General features: G+C 35.4%; 2 protein-coding genes across 3 annotated transcripts in view; both read left to right on the top strand.

Moving 5' to 3' along the window:
* IPO11 (importin 11) overlaps nucleotides 1-22,603 on the top strand; it is a 192,957-nt gene that overhangs the window by 131,934 nt on the left and 38,420 nt on the right. Inside the window, exons 27-28 of one of the 2 annotated variants that reach the window (XM_043488542.1) lie at nucleotides 1,772-1,893; nucleotides 16,515-17,512. In XM_043488542.1, the coding sequence (XP_043344477.1) occupies nucleotides 1,772-1,893; nucleotides 16,515-16,536 (144 nt within the window). In that variant the 3' untranslated portion in view covers nucleotides 16,537-17,512. Of the gene's footprint in view, nucleotides 1-1,771; nucleotides 1,894-16,514; nucleotides 17,513-22,603 lie in introns of those variants that run through there. The other variant, XM_043488541.1, reaches the window with a different exon arrangement.
* LRRC70 (leucine rich repeat containing 70) lies at nucleotides 14,664-17,512 on the top strand. The gene is made up of 2 exons (XM_043488543.1): nucleotides 14,664-14,963; nucleotides 15,462-17,512. The coding sequence occupies exon 2, from the start codon at nucleotides 15,473-15,475 to the stop codon at nucleotides 17,366-17,368; it is 1,896 nt and encodes a 631-aa protein (XP_043344478.1). The 5' UTR covers nucleotides 14,664-14,963; nucleotides 15,462-15,472; the 3' UTR covers nucleotides 17,369-17,512.

The following is a 22,603-nucleotide window of genomic DNA, read 5'->3' as shown; positions in this document are numbered from 1 at the left end:
CAACGTTTGTTACAATTGTCTTATTTCTGTTTTTGTTATGTCCTGTTGTTACCTTTATAATAGAGCAAATAAATGTAAGTTATAAATAGTGTTAGACCATAGAGATGTCTGTCTCTGCTGATTACATCTTCATTTCAACTACATGTTACTCTAGCTTTAGTTGTATATATTAGATTTTAGTAACTTGATACTTTCTTTTGTTTGGTTATGCTTTGTTTTTAAAATCTTGCTTACTTGATATTAATTGCAGTAAATTTGTAAAGCATCTGAGCCATTTGTTTCCAAATTAAGTGAACATTGAAGACACATGGTATAAATCATCAGTTACTAGACTGTATTGCTTCATGGTGCCCTTAATGTGTTAGTAACATTTTCACAATGCCTCTAGAGTAAATATCTAACTGTTCTTTTGATTACATAATCCAAATAACTTAATTTGTATTCATGTCCTTATAACTTCATATCTATTGAAAATTGTACACAAAAATATGAAGAATAACATCTTTATTTCATTCTTAAATAGCCGTAGTTACTGATTAGTGGAATATGAATGGCCATTGGGCACTACCAAGATTCTTAAACCTTAGATTCAGGTTGGACACCTCTGCTTTCATCTTCTGTTCTACCTTGCCTTTTTGATAGTACTGTGCAAAGATAGGAAGTCATCAAAAGGAATGTAATGTTAAAACGGAACTATATTGAGCTAGTAGTTCTTGCAGTAATCGACAGATGTCACTGTGTTTCTCTGAATAATTTTAAATACTTTGTGAGTTCACTGTGGCATCTTAGGACACAGCACACCATTAGGGGAGCTCAGGTATAAATGATTGTCTTGAATTAATAAGTGTTCACTTGACTGTTTATAATCATTTAAACTGTGTTGGAAAGAAATGTATTGAAGCATTTCTTGGAAAAGATGTAGAAGCACAAAAGTAGGAAAGTGTGGGAACTCAAGGTTGATTTTATGTACTAAAATCTGTGAAGTACAAATTTTGGTATTCAATGCACTTTTTAAAAGATGTGAATAGTGCACAAATGTTTATAAGCAAACCTGAGACCCACTTCCAATCTACATGATGAGTATACTTGGTCGTGTTTTATTATATAGATTCTACCTATGGCTTAGTTACAGTTCTTCAGAAAAACAGAGCCAGTTCTGTGTGTATGGAGAGAGAGACATTGAGAGAATATACACACATACAGGTACGCACACATGAGAAGTGGACATGGATATTAAAAGAATTGGCTCCTATGATTGACTGCAGGGGCTAGCAATTCCTAATTTTGTAGGGCAGGCTGAAACTAAAAACTTGGGCAGGATTTCTGTGTTACATTCTTGAGACAGGGTTTCTTCTATTTATAGGAAACCTTAGTTTTTTCTTAAGGCTTTCATCTGATTGAATGACACTATAGCACATTATCTAGGGTAATCTACTTAATGTCAGCTCATTGCAAATGTTAATCATATCTGCAAAATATTTTCATGGCAGTGTCTAGACTAGCATTTGACCAAACAAGTGGACCCTTAGCCTAGATGAGTTGAACAAGTCTATTTGGCACTCAATTGGCTCTCAAGATTAATTAGATTCCTTTTCAGATTTTGCTCATTTTTTCCCCCCAGCTCACAGCTTGCCCCACATTCTTGTATTCCAATTCTGTGGTTTGTTGGAATTGTACTTTAACCTTTTTTTATGAGCTTTTTGCCTTTAACACTACTTATAAGTAAAGAGCATTTCAAATATTTTGAGATGCCTCCTGGTCTTTTTTTCAGATGGACCAGCTTTTGGGAAATATGATTGAAATGTGGGTTGATCGCATGGACAATATTACTCAGCCTGAAAGAAGAAAACTTTCAGCTTTGGCTTTACTTTCTCTTCTGCCATCTGATAATAGGTGAGGAAATGTTTACTTAAAATTTGTTTTGTTAAAGCATCAAAATATTAACACTGTTTTGGCTGTTGGTATTGCTGTGTATTACTGGGCAGTGCTGTTTTATGCATATGTATGCTAATTTTGTTAGTTGATAACCAACCAAGTGCTGACCTGGATCTAAAAAGGTGGGAATGGTGGGCATTGCAGTTTAATTTGTTGGTGTTCATTTTACCAATTTATTTCATTTTTGTCTGAATTCCCATTTTAAAAAATAACCAGATTTTATTAGATTTAATTTTGCTTATATAGATGAAGTCATTATATTATATTTTACAGACTTTATTAAAATTCTCATTTCCATAAAGCAAATACAAAATGCTTTGATTTTGGGCATTTAAAGAAGAGTAATTTTTTTTTTTTTTTTTTTTTGCTTTTATCCCTGTCTTTTGTTTGGCATTATATTTCTTTTTGGGGTATTTTTAATTTTACAAGTGTAAAAACAGGCCTTAAGATTTCATGTTGTATGAGAAGAATAATATATTAGATTTTTTTGTCTTAGAGAATTTTTACAAACCTGTATCCTAGTGATAAATTAGTGAAATAAGTGCAGTTAGCTTTAGAAATTCTTTTTAAAAATTTATTATTATTTCTGGTATAGCAGTTTGGATTAAGAACACAGGTAATTATTTAGTCCTCACATCATAATAATATCATATGCTATTGTATGTTATTATAAAAATAGATAATAATTTTTGAGCCCTTGCTGTTACCCAGAAACTGGGTTTACCTCTTGGTGAGTGTCCAGCCAAAAGACACAACAAGTCAAAGACTGGGAGAATGAAGGATTAAGTACTTGCAGCAAGGAAGGAGAGAGCAGGGACCTTTCCCCATGCGGTGTCTCCATGAACAGCAACATTGGGAAGCTTTAAGCTCCCAGTCCATGCATAACTGTGAAGGGGCATGGGTAGTTCTCAGAGTCCAAGCTTTGGTTGGTTGACGTCATGAGGGTCAGTAAAGGTGAACATCATCATCTCTTAGGTTCCAGTTGATCAGGAGGTTGAATGCCTGGGAAGTTTAAATTCTGCAAAACTGCTCAGGAAAGTGCTTCATACTGTTCTTTACTGTTGAAACAGACCTGTGAGTTTTTACAGCTGGTTTGTTATGTTTGCTATTATGTTTTGCTATTGTCATGTTTGCTACTTCTCTTGCTTGATAGCAGTTTGTTCTTTTGTTCCCTTAAAATCATTATTATTAAATCCTTCTCAGTATTAAGCATTGTAACCAGGCTTAGATTACAAAATGGCATAGGCCAAAAATGGCTTCTCTTATGTCAAGAAAGCCATGCCTCATTCTGTTTCGCTAGGGACCCCCCTACCTTATATGCTTACATTACCATTTGCCTTATATTTCACTAAGTACTTTACATTTATGTCTCATTTAATTTTTAAACAGTCCTGAGTTAGAGACATAATTGTCTTGTTTTTATAGAGCAAAGAAATAACTTAAAAATGTTAAATAACTTGCTTAGGGTCTGGTAAGGGGCATATCAGAGGGCAGATTTTGACCTTGGGCAGCTTGATGCTGGAGCTTGCTCTTTTAGCTCCCAGGTGGATGTACACAAGGGCAACATTATTTCCTCTCTGTGAAACTGAGTGGCATCTTATTTTTGGAAGCCAAACTGAAGCTACCAACATTTTAACTTACTGGTCTTTCCCTTCTTTTTAGTAGAAAAACAGTGACTAGAGGTTTAACAGGCCTTTAAAGTAGAGATGTTAAAGAATCTGTTCTTTGGCAGTAGTCAATACTCGGTAAACATTTGCTCAGTAAATTAATGAATGGAAAAAAAACTAAGGTTGATAGAGCATGTTAGAGTGTTCTCTAACATAAAGTACTGAGATTAAGAGAAAACTTGACATAGGTTAAAAGATGAGAAAGATATCTAATTGTATCTAAAGCATATTTGTTTTACCCTTTTTGATACTATGGTTGACTTCAATATTTAATTTTTTTACATTTTCAAAAATATTTTTGATATGTAAGTTGTGAAAATAGTTGACTTCTCTAAAGAAAATAAAAAAGGCTTCTGTTAAGGTTAAAGAATACTTAGACTGGGGCCTATCTCAGTGTACATAAATTAAGGGGCAAGATTTTATTAAGGCTTGAATTTCTCTTAAACATTAATTTTTTTTTAATTTAAAAATATCATGATATCAGGCTTCCTGATGGCTCAATGGTGAAGAACCCGCCTGCTAATGCAGGAGACACAGGTTCAGTCCCTGGGTCAGGAGGATCTCCTGGAGAAGAAAATGGCAACCTACTCCAGTATTCTTGCCTGGAAAATCCCATGGATAGAGGTTCCTGGCAGGCTATAATCCACGGGGTCCCAGAGAGTCGGACACTACTTAGTGGCTGAACACAGCATAGTAATCTATAATGGAAAAGAATCTGAAAAAGAATATATAATCACTTTGTTATACACCAGAAACTAACACAACATTGTAAATTAACTATACTTCAATAGAAAAAATAAATTTTAAAAATATAAAAAAGAAATTAAAAATTGTGAGGAAATAGCTTTCTGAATAGGAAAATCAGATCTTATTTTTGTTTTTAAAATGAAGTATTGAAAAGTCTGCTAAGTGGTTGTGAATTCATATCATTTTACGGGTACCTAGAAAGTCTTAAAATAATGTGGTAATAGAATTTTAAAACATTTAACTTTATACACCTTGATGGATTAGTGAGTAAAGAAGCGTTGATAGATACAGGAAATGTGTCCATTTGAAAAACAAACAAAACAACTTAATTGCTCTAAAAATTTGCCACATTATCATTGGCCCATGACATAGCTTTGGAAAATTTAAGTTCAAGTGCTTTAGTGGGAGGGAATGTTGACAGTGTCAGCAGTTTTATCATTTCCCGTTAGAACCTTTCTTCTATTGGGTTGACCAAAAAGTTCCTTTGAGTTTTTCTGTATAGAAAAATTTTCAGTACTTAAAACTACATAGCTGATGGAGTTTGAGGAAAATTTTCCCTCTTTCATGTCCCCAGTGATATTTTCTGGTTAATCTCCCATATAATAGTAATTTCTTCTTCCTGTGTTTCTTTTAGGCTTTGCAGTGTAACATTTCCTTTGCCTGAAATAAGCAGATCTAGCGAATAATGTGTTGATGATGATATTTTGAATCAGGCTACGTTGGGAAATGTTATTTTCTTCTTTATTATAACGGATTTCCACATGCAAGAAATAACACTTTTCTAAAGCAGGGTTTCTCAACCACAGTACTTTTGACTGTTTGGGCCCAGATGATTGTTTGATACTGGGGCTGTGCTGTGCATTTTAGGCTTTTTAGCAGCATCTGTGGCCTTTACCCACTAGATGCTGGTAGAACCACTGATTTGAAGAATGACTGTCTGGGAAGCTATTTAAGCTATTTTTTACCATGATCCACTACCTCTGATTCAGATCTCTGGCAGACTGTAGGCTTTAGGACCACACTCAAATTCTAGTGCCACTGGTCACTAATGACCATGGCCAAATAACTTCCTGTGCCTAAGTTACCTTGTTTTGAAATGAGGATATTAATAGTATCTTCCTGATTAGAGTATTATAAAGATTAAATGAGTTTACATATTAAGGTCACATAGTCTAGATAAATGAAGTTAGCTGTTTTTGTTTTATCCCTTGCTTCCTCTCTCTCAACCATTCATCCATTTCCTGCAGTATAAGTTCTAAAAGCTTAAGTCTTTTTGTGTACCTGTAATCTTAAATTCAGGACATTTTCAGTATATTGAGTATTTATAAAACTGTTCATTAATTCATTAAAAATATGTTAACCACATATGTCAAAGGTTATATCACCTTCAGCTTAATGACCTTTTGTAGTATTCTCTCTGCACTGTTACTAACTTAAAAATATATAATTTTGTCTTTGCCTTTGTCTTTTAGTATATCTTTTAGGCATTTTTAGTATATCTTCTTGGTCACCTTCTGAATATAGTACAATCTTTTTTTTGTTAGTTGTGTGGTACAACTATCTTGTGTCCTTTTTGTTTTATAACTGGAGTGATTCCAAGTTTGAATTTTTCTATTTCTTAAAGTCTATATTATTTATGCACAAAGGCAGTAATATATTCTTCTGCTAATTTTTATATGAAAATAACATTATTTACATACAGCTCTTCTAAAGTTTTCCAAAGTTTTTGTCCAAAGACATAGATTAAATAAAACCTTTTTTCATAGATGAAAATGAGAGTAATCAAACTTTTCTTTGGCTCTATTCTCTGAAATAGCAATTCATTCATTCTCTAACTTCATAGACTTATTTTTATAATGTAGTTCTAAGAATTTCAGATGTGTGTAAGTGTTCTCTGAGATGAAATGTTTTAAGAATTTAGTTTTTTTTTTTTTTTTAAGATTTAAGAAAGTCACCCATGGGGAATGGTTTTCTTAAGCTAGTTGAATAATTCAAAAAAAGATTGACAAAGCAACAGGGTTTTTAGGTATGATGGCTTGCTTTCCAGGAGAAGTTGCCTTATAATAAAGTCCTCTGGGTATCAGATTTACTAGACATGCTTGGATTGGTCACTTAGTATCTCTCCATAGTTCTCTTTTATCTCAAGAATAGTATAAATAAAATATCAGTATTTGGAAATTTATTATTCTGTACAAATTTTCTAATATAATTTTCTAAACTAGTTTACAACTTTTAAAACAAGGTAGTAGAATCAAGATGACAGGTTCCAAAGAGTAATACTTTGGTATAGTTTCAGTTTACTTCAGTCACTCAGTCGACGTGTCTGACTCTCTGCGACCCCATGAACTGCAGCACGCCAGGCCTCCCTGTCCATCACCAACTCGTGGAGTTTACCCAAACTCATGTCCATTGTGTTGGTGATGCCACCTAACCATCTCATCCTCTGTGATCCCCATCTCCTCCTTTCTTCAATCCTTCCCAATATCAGGGTCTTTTCAAATGAGTCAGCTCTTCGCATCAGGTGGCCAAATGATTGGAGTTTCAGCTTCAACATCAGTCCTTCCAATGAATACCCAGGACTGATTTCCTTTAGGATGGACTGGTTGGATCTCCTTGCAGTCCAAGGGATTTTCAAGAGTCTTTTCCAACACCACAGTTCAAAAAGTATCAATTCTTTGGCGCTTAGCTTTCTTTATAGTCCAACTCTCACATCCATACATAACTACTGGAAAAACCATAGCCTTGACTAGACGGACCTTTGTTGACAAAGTAATGTTTAAATATAGTTAAATAAATGGCAGTTTAAAATTTTTTAAATTTTGGATGTGTTGTTTTACCAGAACTGTGTTTGGTTTAAACTGACCATTCCTAAGTGGGTATTTAGTGTGACAAAATTTTATTTTCTTCCTTTAAAATAGGATACATTTTGACTTCTAGGTCATGCATTCTTATTTAGCATTTTATAGTATTTTCTTTTATCAGTAAATTCTTAACCTAATAGTTTAGTGGGTTTTCTACAGTAAAAATTAGTTCTCAATCTTTTTTTTTTTTTTACATCTTTCACAAGAAAAATGTCTTAGAAGCATCTTGTGTGTGTGTGTGTGGTAACAGCTTATTAGGATATAATTCAGCTCACCCATTTATTTTATTTTTTTTTTTTATTTTTTATTTTATTTTATTTTTTTTTAATTTTTTTATTAGTTGGAGGCTAATTACTTCACAACATTTCAGTGGGTTTTGTCATACATTGATATGAATCAGCCATAGATTTACACTTATTCCCCATCCCGATCCCCCCTCCCATCTCCCTCTCCACCCGATTCCTCTGGGTCTTCCCAGTGCACCAGGCCGGAGCACTCAGCTCACCCATTTAAAGTGTACAATTCAGTAGTTTTTAGTATATCCATGGAGTTGTGCATCCATCACCACAATCAATTTTAGAGCATTTTATCATTTCCAAAGGAACCATGTACTCTTTTTCTTAAGTATTTTTCTCTTTATTTTTTAAATTATGAAAGTATGATAACACGTTTACAGGAGACTTGGAAAATACAGAACACAGTTACAGATAGTTCCATTATATAATTTTTTTATATAAATTAAAATTTTTAGTTGGAATTTCAATATCAGACTCTCAAAAATTATTAGAATGAATATGCAGAGAAGTGCAGGGATATAGTAGACCTGAAAATCACCATGAACCAATTCAACATAATTAAATTTATACAATTTTCACACAATAGTAGGATACAAATTCTAGTCAAGTTCCCACAGACTATAAACTAGGAGACACTGGGACATATCCAGTGACTTAAAACAAGTTGCAAAAGTTTCAGGAGCCATGCATTCTTCAGCAGTCCTTACCACTCATTCCTTTCCCCAGCCAACCACTAATCTACTTTCTGTCTCTATAGAGGTTTGCCTATTCTGGACATTTCCTACAAATGGAATCAGTATGTGGTCTTTTGTGATTGACTTCTTTAAATTAGCATATTTTCAAGGTTTACACGTTGTGACAGGTATCACTATTTTCTTTTTGTTGCTAAATAATAGTCTTCTGTATGAATATACCACATTTTGTTTCTCCAGTCATCAAATGATGGACATGTGAGCTGTTTCTACCTTTTGGCTATTGTGAATGATGGTGCTATTATTTGCATACAAGTTTTTGTGTAGGTACTTATCATTTCTCTTGGGTATTCCTGGGTTGTATAGTAAGTCTGTTTAACTTTTTAAGGAGCTATCAGGCTGTTTTCAAGTTAGCTATATCATTTTATATTCCCACCAGCATTGTATAAGGATTCTAGTTTCTGCATACCCTTAGCAGCACGTATTATTCTTTCTTTTTGATTATAGCCATACTGGTTGGTATGAAGTGGTGGTATCTAATTGTAGTAGGAACCTTTTTAAAAGAGTTCTGCTATACCATTACTTACCTTTGGGCAGCTTGCTTGACACAACATCTTTTGACAATTGATTGATTCAGTTCATTTCAGATCAGTTACTCAGTCGTGTCCGACTCTGCGACCTCGTGAATCGCAGCACGCCAGGCCTCCCTGTCCATCACCAACTCCCGGAGTTTACTCAAACACATGTCCATTGAGTCGGTGATGCCATCCAGCCATCTCATCCTCTGTCGTCCCCTTCTCCTCCTGACCCCAATCCCTCCCAGCATTAGGGTCTTTTCCAATGAGGTGGCCAAAGTATTGGAGTTTCAGCTTCAGTATCAGTCCTTCCAATGAACACCCAGGACTGATCTCCTTTAGGATGGACTGGTCGGATCTCCTTGCAGTCCAAGGGACTCTCAAGAGTCTTCTCCAACACCACAGTTCAAAAGCATCAATTCTTCAGCGCTCAGCTTTCTTCACAGTCCAACTCTCACATCCATACCTGACCGCTGGAAAAACCATAGCCTTGACAGGACAGTCAGGAAGCAACAGTTAGAATTGGACATGGAACAACAGATTGGTTCCAAACAGGAAAAGGAGTACGTCAAGGCCGTATATTGTCACCCTGCTTATTTAACTCATATGCAGAGTACATCATGAGAAACGCTGGGCTAGATGAAGCACAAGCTGGAATCAAGATTGCCAGGAGAAATATCAATAATCTCAGATATGCAGATGACACCACCCTTATGGCAGAAAATGAAGAGGAACTAAAAAACCTCTTGATGAAAGTGAAAGAAGAGAGTGAAAAAATTGGCTTAAAGCTCAACATTCAGAAAACAAAGATCATGGCATCTGGTCCCATCACTTCATGGGAAATAGATGGGGAAACAGTGGAAACAGTGTCAGACTTTATTTTTTTGGGCTCCCCAAATCACTGCAGATGGTGATTGCAGCCATGAAATTAAAAGACGCTTACTCCTTGGAAGGAAAGTTATGACCAACCTAGATAGCATATTAAAAAGCAGAGACATTACTTTGCCAACAAAGGTCCGTCTAGTCAAGGCTATGATTACTATGTGCTAATTTGGGGGTTCCTGAAAATCATCATTAAATATATACCTTAGTGTTTTGAGAATCTTACTCCCAAGTTTCTGTTACCTTTTAATTGTGATTCTGGTCAAGCTATTTAAATTCTTTACATTTTTTTCTTCCTTTTTAAAATGAGGTTAATAGTATCTCTTTTGTAGACATCCTTTGGTAAAGGTTAAGTGAGATAATTCAAAACTCATTGATTATTATTAGTTTTTTTTGTATAATGTTACTTGCTTCTATATGTTAGATATAAAGGACTCAATTGATATTACTTGCTGTTATGGCTACAGTTACTAGATTACATTTGATTCTGTATGGAAAAAAAGAAATCCATATGTTTTATGTTTAGAAAAACTGATATATTCTCCCAAAAGCAGCTTGTTCTTCAATTAGTATCATTTTTTCATTATCAGATTGGTGCTGCTGCATAGTATTGCCATTTTTATAGAGGCTCTGAAATATAAGTAGTAAGTAATCTGTTGTTCTGTGGGAGTTGAATTTCTGGTATGTTGCCAGTCTTTCTGTTATTCCAGCCGAATTTAAAGTCAGTCAATGCATAGACACTGAGTTGTTTTTCTCCAGTGGTGGTTTTGTTTGATGTTTTCGTCTAATAAGAGTGTTATTTATAAGGAATGTTACACGTTGATAATTTAGAGAAATCAAAGGAAATTTGGTAATACTATACTACAAAAAGCCGGCTTTGTGAATTCTGGATCCCAAACACTTTAGGTCCAAAAACTGCAGCCTTTTCCTCTGCTCCATTTCCATGGGCAGAGAGGAAGAGAAAGCTGAAAAGTTTGCTGTGCCCAGACAGAAAAGGAAATCTCGTGTGGTTGATAGTCACATAGATTAGGACCAACAGATTTTGGTCCTTGTTTTGAACAGAATGCCTACTTTTAAAACTGTTTGTTTGCTTTTACTTTATACTTATCAGAGCGATTTTAATGTCAATGTAGTTCTTTTGCAGTTGCTTTTGATTGTCTCAAGAACTACAGGGGAAAAAATGGAGAGCAGGAAATTACAGTAATTACTAGTGTCTTTGGGAATTTTACTCCTTAATAGACATATTTTTTTTTTTACCTTTATGATTGTTATAATCATCCTAGATTGTTTTAATTTGAAATAACTTGTCTAAATTTCCCTGTGATTAAAATACAGTGCAATGCTGCAGGGTCTTAAGAGAATCACAGAAATATGTTACCTACTGCTATGGCATTTTCCCCCTGTGTTAATATATTTGTTTGGTTAGGTCTTGGGAGTGGTCCAATAGTGAGTTTTATGCAGATAATTACAGTGATTATATGGGTTTGGGAAACAGCAGAGGTATTCATGTTATTGTAATCACAGTTATATCAGCTTTTAAAAAAATATGCAGTTGGTGAATTTGGCTTGAATTATGTTATTGCGTTAAAACATATATTGAAAATATATATATAAAAAACTGTATTAACTAAGTATTATGTGAATACACAGGGCTTTTAGGCATAGACATTACCATTGAGAAATTCATAGTTCTAATTAAGTGGTGGGTTAGTCACTATGTCATGTCAGACTCTTTGTGACCCCATGGACTCTAGCCTGCCAGGCTCCTCTGTCCATGGGATTCTCCAGGCGAGAATACTGGAGTGGGTTGCCATTTCCTTCTGCAGGGGATCTTCCCAACCCAGGAATCCAACCTGGGTCTCCTGCCTTTCGTGCAGATTCTTTACCAACTGAGCTATGAGGGAAGATGACAGTTCTAGTTTGGGGAGTATGTAAAAGAGTGGTAAACTTGAAGGGATGGTAGCTGATACCAGGATATTTGAAAAGCGCAAGGTAAGTGTTAACACCACATGCCAGCAGAGTTTGAAAGGTAAATTTTGTGTACTTTGTGGCAGCGGAAGCTTTGTACTTGGCATCTGACCTGTGTATGAAGACGCTAGATCTTGATGTGGATATTCTGGCAAGAGTTTGAGGTATTAGGGGCACGCTTGTCTATGGAGATATGAATGAGCAAAGATACAGTGACAGAAAGAGGAAAATATTAGGTTACATCAGATTGGTTCAGATCATTTCAGTCTATGAGGAACAACCCCTCTGTGATGCAGCTTTTCATGTTTTATTTTTTGATTCGACTGTGCACGTGTATCTTTCAGTAACAGAAGCTGGGAGGCGTAGACAATATGGTTTAGGGAGATGAACAGTTTGGTGCCATAATTGCATGTTCACTGAGTAGTTTTGTGGAAAAAAGAGGGAGATTATTAATACCTGGGCTTGATGATTAAAAAAAATTATTATCATTTATAAAACTTTTCAAAGCTGAATGTCAGCTTGTTCTTCTGACCAGTCCTTTGAAAACCCAATGTCTCTCCCCACCCAGTAGTTTGGCACCTTTGGAGATATTTTGAAGTGTTTGTATCCTTCCACCTTAGAATTTGAATGGAAATAGTCCATTTTGGTTTCATACAAATTCATTGTACCCTTGAAACATATAGCAGAACTAAAGTGCCCCTACCTTCCTATCTCATGTCAAGCCTATGATACTGATACAACAGACATTCAGCAATATTTTTGAAGTTTCTTTCATGTGTTAGGGAGCCATGCTGTGCATTCAGTTTACACATTATTGTTCAGTTCAACCTGGCTTCTTAGAAAAACAACTACTTATGTCTTCTATCTCCTGTCTTAACTGCTTAGGGAAGTTCCTGAATACTTGTGACTTTTAAATGACACTTAAAAAGAAAAAACAAAACACTGATGGACTGAATGGTTTTTAAGTTTTGGGTGGGGCACACCATGTGGCATGCAGGATCTTAGTTCCCTTACCAGGGATCGCACCCACACCTCCTGCAGTGGAAGCGCAGAGTCTCCACCACTGGCCCACTAGGGAAGTGGGTGGTGGTTGTTCAGTTGCTAAGTCATATCTGACTCTTAGCAACCTTCAGAATTAACATCATGAATGAGAAGCAGGTGGACACTATGTACTGCTAGATGTGATATTTCAATAACGTATCACTTATGTAATATTCCAACCAAGGAAGATTAACCTGGATCTAACCATGAGGAAATATCAGACAAACCCCAAATGAGGAACATTCTGGGAGAGAGCTGGTCTTCCCTGGTGGCTCAGACTGGAAAGAAATCTGCCTGCAATGCAGAAGAAGCAGGAGACCTAGCTTTGATCCCTGAGTCGGGAAGATCCCCTGGAGAAGGGAATGGCAACCCATCCAGCATTCATGCCTGGAGAATCCTCATGGACAAAGGAGCCTGCTGGGCTACAGTCCATGGGGTTGCAAAGAATTGGACTGAGCGACTAACACTTTCACTTTTACATATCATGAGAGTCTTCTTGAGGAAATGAAGACCCACAGAAACCGTTAAACCTGTGTATTTTTACACCAGCTTTGGTGCAGTCTTGGGAAGATATCTAGGGTGAAGGGAATGAGATGAGTATGCATAATAAACCAGGGGGAAATTTGCAAGTCCTATTTGTTTGGGTTCTTCTGAGTCCTCTTATCTTTGGAGATAAGGGTGCTCCCTTCCTCCCATTATAGGGAGGGCATTTCTCACTCTAGGGTTTAATGACTTGTTTCAGGGGACAAGGGCAAGGAGTATGGGGTTGTGGCTGTGGAGATCAGAGAGGGAGGACTTCCTGCTTAGGCTGTATGCTCAGTCCCCTTCAGCTTAAAGTATCAGTATGCCAGGGTGCTGTATCTTGTGGTCGTATGTCCTAAACCCCACCATAATTCTTTAAGTTACGTGACATAATTGAAAAAAATCCTATATGTTATTCAAAATATGAAAAAAATGAACTTGAAAAACCTAGCTCTTGTTTCATCTTTACCTCTGATTCATGTCATTTCCCTGTCATTTAGGTTTTTGGTTGCTGTTTTCTAATTTCTGTAACTATAAAATAGTAATAACAATAGAAGCCAGAAAAGGTAGTTGTGAGATTTGTAAATCATTTTGATAAAGATTGTCTCTAGAGTACACTTTTGAATTTTTATTGTAAAAAAAATCCTGGGTTATACAAAATATTAATATGGAAATAATTCATATTATTATCTGAAGTAATTGTCTTGATGTCAAAAAGCTGCTTTAGTATCAAAGGGAGTTATAGTATACAATCATACATATTACTACTGATGCTTTAATCACACTGTCAGGGTATTGGTAATATTAATAAGTCAGAATTAGAAAGCCTAAGCAGTCACATTTTTGGAAAAGTAATGACTGAACAGTACTTAATATATATGGTGGATAGTCAGTGCTTTAAATCCTTACTTTAAAGGATTGCATTATGCACAGATGTGTTTTATAAAAAATTCAGACTAGTTGAGATGTATATATAATGAAAAGTCATTAAAGGGTGTCTTTCATCAAAGATCACCTTTGTCAGTGATTTGGTATACAAATTGTCATTTTCCAGCTCAAGGCATATAGCTTAATATATTAAGGTACTTATTGGTGGTATTCAGTACTTTTTATGTGCCAGTTTTTTTTTTAATCAAAAAAGGAGAGCACAGAGGAACAGCCTTTATGTTCATCATTCTAAATTACTTGTTTTGCTACCTATTTTTTTTAAGGAATAAAACAAAATTAAAGTCTCTACTGTATACTCAGAATAATAGAAATATAAATATTCGGTACTTTTAAAAAATTCACAGAAGTTACATTACTCTATTTATATCTTATTTGAACTTTTTTCCTTTTGATAGCTATTTGTAGTTGATGTATACAGAAGCTTGTTCATTCTGAATATTTAAATAATACATATTTTTAAAAATACTTATTTTAAAGATGAAATATTTAGGTTTGTGCATTGAGAAAACTCAAATTAACTGCATTCTGAAAAAATAAGTTCCTGAGATTTCCTTTTCGCAAACTTTTGAAACACAGATAACATGACTTCCTGTCTCTTAGTTTCCTGTATCCATGGCAACCTGTGTTTTACACAGTGAGTGTGGAGGAACTAATGTGAAGAGTGGTGTTTCCTGAGCAAATTGTGACTTTAAAAAAAAAAAAAGGTGGAGGGGTGGAGGTCAACAGTGCCACAAAAGAAACGCAGCCTAGAAATGTCGTTCTTCAGATTTAGAAAGAAAACCTCTGCTTGAATCAGCCGAGTGTTAATAATATGAATTTCCTGTTCTTGGTAAGATTATTTATTTAAATATGAACTTTCAACTGAAACAAGAAATAATTCGATTTGTAAAAATCCATAGTTTAAAGAGAGTTTAATTGTTCTGTACTGAATTTGTGTTTTCAAAAATTATGTTGCTTAATTGATAGTAGACTTAAAGTTGATGAAGGGCATATTTATACCCAAGATCTTTATCTCCGCATCATCATTTGTCAATTTTGTTATAGTCAGTTGTAATATTTCAGGTTAACTTAGCAAACATTTTATTTTGCAGTTCATTAAATTTGATTATCATTTTGTTAGACAGTGAGTTAATGGCCTAGAGGTGCTAATAATTCTAGAATGTATTTCAAACTTATTATTTTATGCCATCACTGTTGTATGATTTATGATATTTAGTATTATGGCTAATCTTAATAAAATAAAATAGGGTGTAGAATTTCTAGTACTATAAAGCTTTCAGTTAAAGAACTTTTTGATGATTTAAAGTTTTACCTTTTCTTTTTGTAGCCAATTTTGATATGAACAGAGAAACCAAGAACAGGGCTATGTGTGGAGTACGTTTTTCTCTGCCTTGCCTACGACTGTTTCTACTTGTTACCTGTTATTTTGTATTATTATTCCATAAAGAGATTCTTGGATGTTCGTCTGTTTGCCAGCTCTGCACTGGGAGACAAATTAACTGCCGTAACTTAGGCCTTTCAAGCATTCCTAAGAATTTCCCTGAAAGTACAGTTTTTCTGTATCTGACTGGAAATAATATTTCTCATATAAATGAAAGTGAATTAACTGGACTTCATTCACTTGTAGCGTTGCATTTAGATAATTCTAGCATTGTGTATGTATATCCAAAAGCTTTTGTTCATTTGAGGCATCTGTATTTTCTGTACCTGAATAATAATTTTATAAAACGCTTGGATCCTGGAATATTTGAGGGACTTTTCAATCTTCGTAATTTATATCTACAGTCTAATCAAGTATCTTTTGTTCCAAGAGGAGTGTTTCATGATTTAGTTTCAGTTCAGTACTTAAATCTGCAAAGAAATCGTCTCACTGTCCTCGGGAGTGGTACCTTTGTTGGTATGATTGCTCTCCGGATACTTGATTTGTCAAACAATAAAATTTTGAGAATATCAGACTCAGGCTTTCAACACCTTGGAAACCTGGATTGTTTGTATCTAGAAGGTAATAATTTAACAAAAGTACCATCAAATGCTTTTGAAGTACTTAAGAGTCTTAAAAGACTTTCTTTGTCTCATAACCATATTGAAACAATACAGCCCTTTGCATTTAAAGCACTTGTCAATTTGGAATATCTCCTCCTGAAAAATTCAAGAATTAAAAATGTTACTAGGGATGGATTTAGTGGAATTAGTAACCTTAAACATTTGATCTTAAGTCATAATGATTTAGAAAATTTAAATTCTGACACATTTAGCTTGTTAAAGAATTTAATTTACCTTAGGTTAGACAGAAACAGAATAATCAGCATTGATAATAATACATTTGAAAACATGGGAGCATCTTTGAAGATTCTTAACCTGTCATTTAATAATCTTACAGACTTACATCCAAGGGTCCTTAAGCCATTGTCTTCATTGATTCATCTTCAGGCAAATTCTAATCCTTGGGAATGTAACTGCAAACTGTTGGGTCTTCGTGACTGGTTAGCATCTTCAGCTATTACTCTAAACATCTTTTGTCAGAATCCCCCATCCATGCGTGGCAGAGCGTTGCATTATGTTAAATGGACTGACTTTACAAATTGTGTTACATCTTCTGCAAATGTATCCAGAACTTGGGCTATAAAATCTCTTCATATTTACCACAAGACCACTACGTTAATGATGGCCTGGCATAAAATAACCACAAATGGGAAATATTTGGAAAACACTGAGAGCGTTACTTTTGGGGAACGAATTCGTGCTTCACCTGCCAGTAGATTTTTTCAAGAGAATACCTTTGGTAATCCGTTACAGACCACGGCGATGTTACCTGTGCAGATACAGCGTACTTCTCCTGCTGACTTGAACTTGGAAAAACACAGTGCTCTACCGATTGATGCTGCTTCAGTATCAGGGAAAGCGTCTCCGATCTGTACCCAAGAAATTGAAAAGCTGAATGAGGCTTTTGACATTTTGCTAGCTTTTTTTATTTTAGCCTGTGTTTTAATTGTTTTTTTGATCTACAAAGTTGTTCAATTTAAACAAAAACTAAAGGCGCCAGAAAACTCAGGGGAAAATAGACTTGAATACTACAGCTTTTATCAGTCAGCAAGGTATAATGTAACAGCTTCAATTTGTAACACTTCCCCAAATTCTGTAGAAAGCCCTGGTTTGGAGCAGATTCAACTTCATAAACAAATTGTTCCTGAAAGTGAGGCACAGGTCATTCTCTTTGAACATTCTGCCTTATAATTCAGTTAAATAATGGGCTGTAAGAAAACCTCAGTGTCATGGACATGAATAAAACTGAAACATCCTTATAGAATTATAGACTTTATTTGGGTATATAATGATTTCTGTGAGCTTAGTATTAATAAATACAGGTTTTTAATAATTTGTGAATACTGTATTCATTCTGTAAATATTATCTTTGATAGGCACTATATTAAGTAATAATAATAGCTAACATTTCTGTGTACCAAGCACTATGTTAAATATTTTACATATCACACTGAATCCTTAAAAAGCCTAAAGGTAATAATATCTTCATTTTACAAATAGGGAAACCTAAGCAGAGTGAGTTAAGAAACTGTCCCAACTTCCAAATGCATGCTTTTAATTTTTTTCTATCCTGCTGCCTGGGTGCTAGGGTTATACTTGTGAACAACATGGGCATGGTTCCTGTTTTTGGTAGAGCTTGCGATGTTGAGGAGGACACATAGGGGTACTGTACCGTATGGTTACTACCGCACTTGGAGGTACTGTTTTCTGTAATATACATGGAGATGAGAGAAGGCTTTGTAAGAAGAGGGACACTGAAACTGGCTTGCAAAGAATAGGTAGACATTAGCGTAGTGAAGAGAGCTGAGTAGTAGGTAGAGATAACATTATATCAGAAGGGTTGAAGAAATAGAATACTGCTTTCAGGAACTAAAATTCACTCCATCTGGAGTTGTGAATGGTATTGAGATCTCAGCTAGAGAGAAAAATCAGATGATGAAGGATGTTGTAATTTCATGTTTTTCCCCGGGGCAGCAGGGGGCCATGAAAGGATCTTAAGCAATGGTAAAAGTAGCAAATGCTATTGTTTGGTGACACATTCAGTGCTTCTTTTAAATATTTAGCATTTGGCAAATACAAACTGAAGTGCACTGTTTCTGGAAATGACAAGACTAGAACCAGGATTAATATGAATCATTAATCCAGGGGAGAGATGCTGGAGGCCTGGACCAGGGTATTGGCAGAGAGGATGGAGGAATTCTAGAGCTACTTTGCAAGGTGCCTTGGTGATTGGCTGAGGAGTGACAGACGGGGGATAAATTGTATGTTAGGTTTTTGGAAAATATTTGTTTTAAGATTACAGGCAACATTTTAGAAAACTTCTGTTCATTTATAAACCACATGCAGAACAAAATAGACCTGTTTGAGTCACCACTTAGGTCAAGAAATAGAACATTCAAAGGTAACATATATGTGGACTATTCTTAAACTTGAGGATTATAGAGATAGCCAAGTGTTTAAGGTAGAGGGGGACCCATATGTAATTAGGACATTTTTACTCCATTATCTTACCCATACCGCAACAGAAACAGCAAAATTTGTCATGTTTGTTTTTAAGGGTTGTGAAAATGGCAGGGGGAGGGGGCGGGGGAGTGGGGGAAGCCTGGAAACCTTTTCTAAGGCTCTGAAAATCAGCTTTGATGTTAGGTCTTCCTACCCACCAAGTTGACTGCACATGTACTCCCCCCATCCTGTTGCACTTCTTGTTCTTCCCACTTCTTGGCTCGTCTTCTGTTACTAGGCCAGACCGAAAAACATGTGCATGGACTTGTAATGTGTCGTGCTGCTCTGGACTAGGAGTAAAGAGAATGGGGTAGGTGAAACCAAAGAGAAGGTTGTTCTCTTTACAAGTTAGACTTTGTTTATATGCATCACCCACAAAATAATAATAACTTTTTTTTTTTTCTCTTTAGAAGGCCTGTTTCATTTCTCATTAAAACTTGTATTTTTCTTTTGTGTTACTGTACCTACTGATGGGGCCATAGGTGGGTGGGGAGGGATATGAATCAGTTGTATCATTATTATCTAGATTGTTCATGACTTCACAGTTAGGGAGCACTGTTAAGATAATGGGCCTGCTTTTTTCAGTATTACACCATCTCAAGTATAGTTTTTAAAAATATTTTTGATGGTGAGGTCATGCGTCCAACCCCATAATTATCAAATCTATTCAATTCTTTTATATTACTTAAAAAAAAAGGAAAAACACGAGAACCAGTTTGTCAAGTGATTCCTGTAAGCATTGAAAACAAGTATTGGTTAGTTTTTTTCACCCTAATGTCTTTTCCAAATGGTTCTTTACCAATCATTGATCATCTCCTTTTTATGGAACTTTAGTATATCTTCATTGAACAGTATTTCTTAAAGCATAGTCTTCCTGTTGAAAATCATGTAACATGGCAGTTTCTGCCCATCTCATTACACACAGATCACTGTAGTTATTTCTTATTTTCTTAAAGAAAATGGCTTGTTTTCCGCCCCCACCTCTCTGCACTCATTAAAAAAAAGTTAATTGGGAGAATGGTTTATAACATGAGCTTCCCAAGTGGCACTAGTGGTAAAAAAAAAAAAACAAAAACCTGCCTACCAGTGCAGGAGATGCAAGAGACGTGGGTTTGGTCACTGGGTTGGGAAGATCCCCTGGAGTAGGAAATACTCTTGCCTGGAAAATTCCATGGACAGAGGACCTGGAGGGCTGCAGTCCATGGGGTCAGACACTGCTGAGCACACACACAAACGGGAGAATGGTTTATAATATGAAAGACTTTGTAAGGATAATTGTTGGGTATAAACTTTTATTTTTAAATAACTTAGTGAATTTCCACATGAATTTTTTTATCCTGTTTCCTTGCTAACATTTGTCAATGGTCACTTTTCACGTGACCATGAAGAGAATTAACTGTGTAGAAAGATGTATGTTTCCACTTAAGTGACAGAAATATTTTCAGCCTAGGTCCTGGAAAATAGAGGAGGGGGGACCTGATTTTAGTGTAAATGTATAGCTTCTGGTGTGGTAGGAATTCTAGAATAAGACCGACATATCAGGGCTTTTTCCTTTTTTTTTCCAATAAACTGTTCTTTACTTAGACTTGTTAATATAAGCAGAAAAGTACACTTTAGAGAATATTTTATTTGGTTGTGACTTTTAGTGCTTAAAAACGTATTTATTTTCTTAAATTACCCTAAGTTCATCCACCCTCTAACTTAGGATTTAATGTGAGTTCAAATATTATTAGGTGCAGTGTACAAGTTGTGATCTAGTTAGAGCAGAGAAAATTTTAAAGTGACTAAAGTTCTGGTTTCTTTCTTGTGCTTGCTACTATGAAAAACTTAAATCATCAACTTTAGGTTGTAGAACTGTTCAGAACAGGTAATTTAAACTTTTGTGTTCTTGTAAATGTGTTCCTGAATACCTGTTTTTCTCCAGGGCCCAAGGGGATGAAGATGTGATGTTAAGTATGTAAATTCATCACATTGAGAAGTTATTTGAGACACATGATCTGTGCTGATGAATCAGTTAATTTAAAAACTAGAAGTGTGAAGTGCTCACTAGAAAATTACTAATAAAAGTTGGACAAGTGAAAAGAAACTAGAGTCCTGTTCACATTTAGTCTATTACTTATTGTTTGGGTAACCAGATGAATATTAGAATTTTTTTTTTATTTGTGCCTTTGGGATTAAGAATTTTGCATTATCATTTTAGGGGTATTTTGTTTTCTGAACACCTGTCGTTGAGTGTGTAATGATACAAATGGACAGAAATAGTTTTAAGCCACCATGATTTTTTTAAGTTGGGTGAAAAACACAAGAAAGAAGGATTTTTTTTTTTTTTTTTTTTTTAGTATTGTGTACAGTTTTCAACAGTAAGGAAAAAAAATCACTTTCCATGAAGTTTCTGCAGTTCACATATTCTGCAGGTACTTTTATATACCCAGACAGTAACCTCAAAATGGCATACGTCTAGAAAATACTAAGGTTAAGAGCTGTAGTTTCACTCCTGTGCATTTGACTAAAAAAAGAAAGTTTACTAAAAAGTGGAATCGTTTTCAATGATCAGGTGATCTTTACCTACTGAGTAAAATTTTTCATATTCTCACCTATTTATTTAATGTTTGTGTATGTGTGTGTGTATATATATATATATATGTATATAATGTATATACACACATATATACAAAACAAGCAGATGTTTAAAAAGGCCCGTTTTCTGTCTGTAATGTAGATATTACTCTGGTCTGTGCAAATAAATTAATGTATCAACCAAATGTGAACAATAAGAAAAACGTGATAAGTAAAAAGGAAGATTGCTTATACTTCCTGCCCTTCAGTTTTAATTTTATTGTCTTTTCATCCTTGATGTTAAACATTCTTTGCATTATCTAAGATGAATGTTTCAGACACAGATTTCATTCAATACAGTGACTTTCTGTTCTATTTTCTGCCTCATATCTGGTGTAGATTGAATCAGTTGTAATATGTTATCTGCAACTTAGTTACACATTGTTGTAATTGAAAAAAGAAATAAGGAAAAATAATATTGTTTATAAAACAAGGGAGGGCAGTTTTTGAGCTTTGGGGATCATAAATTCCCATGATTATTTGTTATGTATTCACATGATGCATAATGTTACCCTAAGGGACTCCAGGGGATCTTCCTGGCCCAGGGATTAGACTCATATCTCTTGTGTCTCCTGCGTTGGCAGGCGGATTCTTCCCTGGTGACTCTGGTAAAGAGTCTGGTGACCTGGTAAAGAATCTGTCTTCAGTATGAGAGGCTCGGGTTCAATCCCTGGGTTGGGAAGATCCCCTGGAGAAGGGAGTGGCTACTGATTCTAGTATTCTTGCCTGGAGAATTCCATGGACAGAGAAACCTGGTGGGCTACAGTCCGTGGGGTCACAGAGTCGGACATGACTGAGTGACTAACATTTTCACTTTTCACTTTCCACTTGGGAAGCCCAAGTTAGTTGATATCCGGGTGTAAATCCACCTGCTTTTAATACTCAGTAAGCCAGTCTTCTGAAGTCTGCTCATGGGACTACACTAAGATAAAGTTTTGGCTTTAATAATCAGCTATCAGGGTTTTTTTGTTTGTTTGTAAACTCCTGATGTTGTTTTTTCTGTTGTGCTGTAGAAAACCTAAGTTTCCATATCCATGGATACAGAAGACATCATGTACTATATCATTTTAGAGTATAAGGGACTTGAGCATCCATGGATATCCAAGCACAGTTGTATAGACTAGCATGGAGTTTGGCTAATTCTTTCAGAGGCACTAGATGGCTGTGTTCTAGCTAATGTGAACTGCCACTTGTGGTATGCACTGGTTTCAGAAAATTAGAATTTCTAAAAGTACATGGTCTTCTCTGGCTACTTTTTACTTCTCCACCTTATACCTGACACTAGATTTGAATGGATTTACATGAGAA

This window comes from Cervus canadensis, chromosome 16 (genome assembly GCF_019320065.1).
Source record: "Cervus canadensis isolate Bull #8, Minnesota chromosome 16, ASM1932006v1, whole genome shotgun sequence".
NCBI classification, from domain to species: domain Eukaryota; kingdom Metazoa; phylum Chordata; class Mammalia; order Artiodactyla; family Cervidae; genus Cervus; species Cervus canadensis.
The sequence above is the reverse complement of the archived record's forward strand: the minus strand, read 5'-3'. Positions and strand labels throughout refer to the sequence as shown.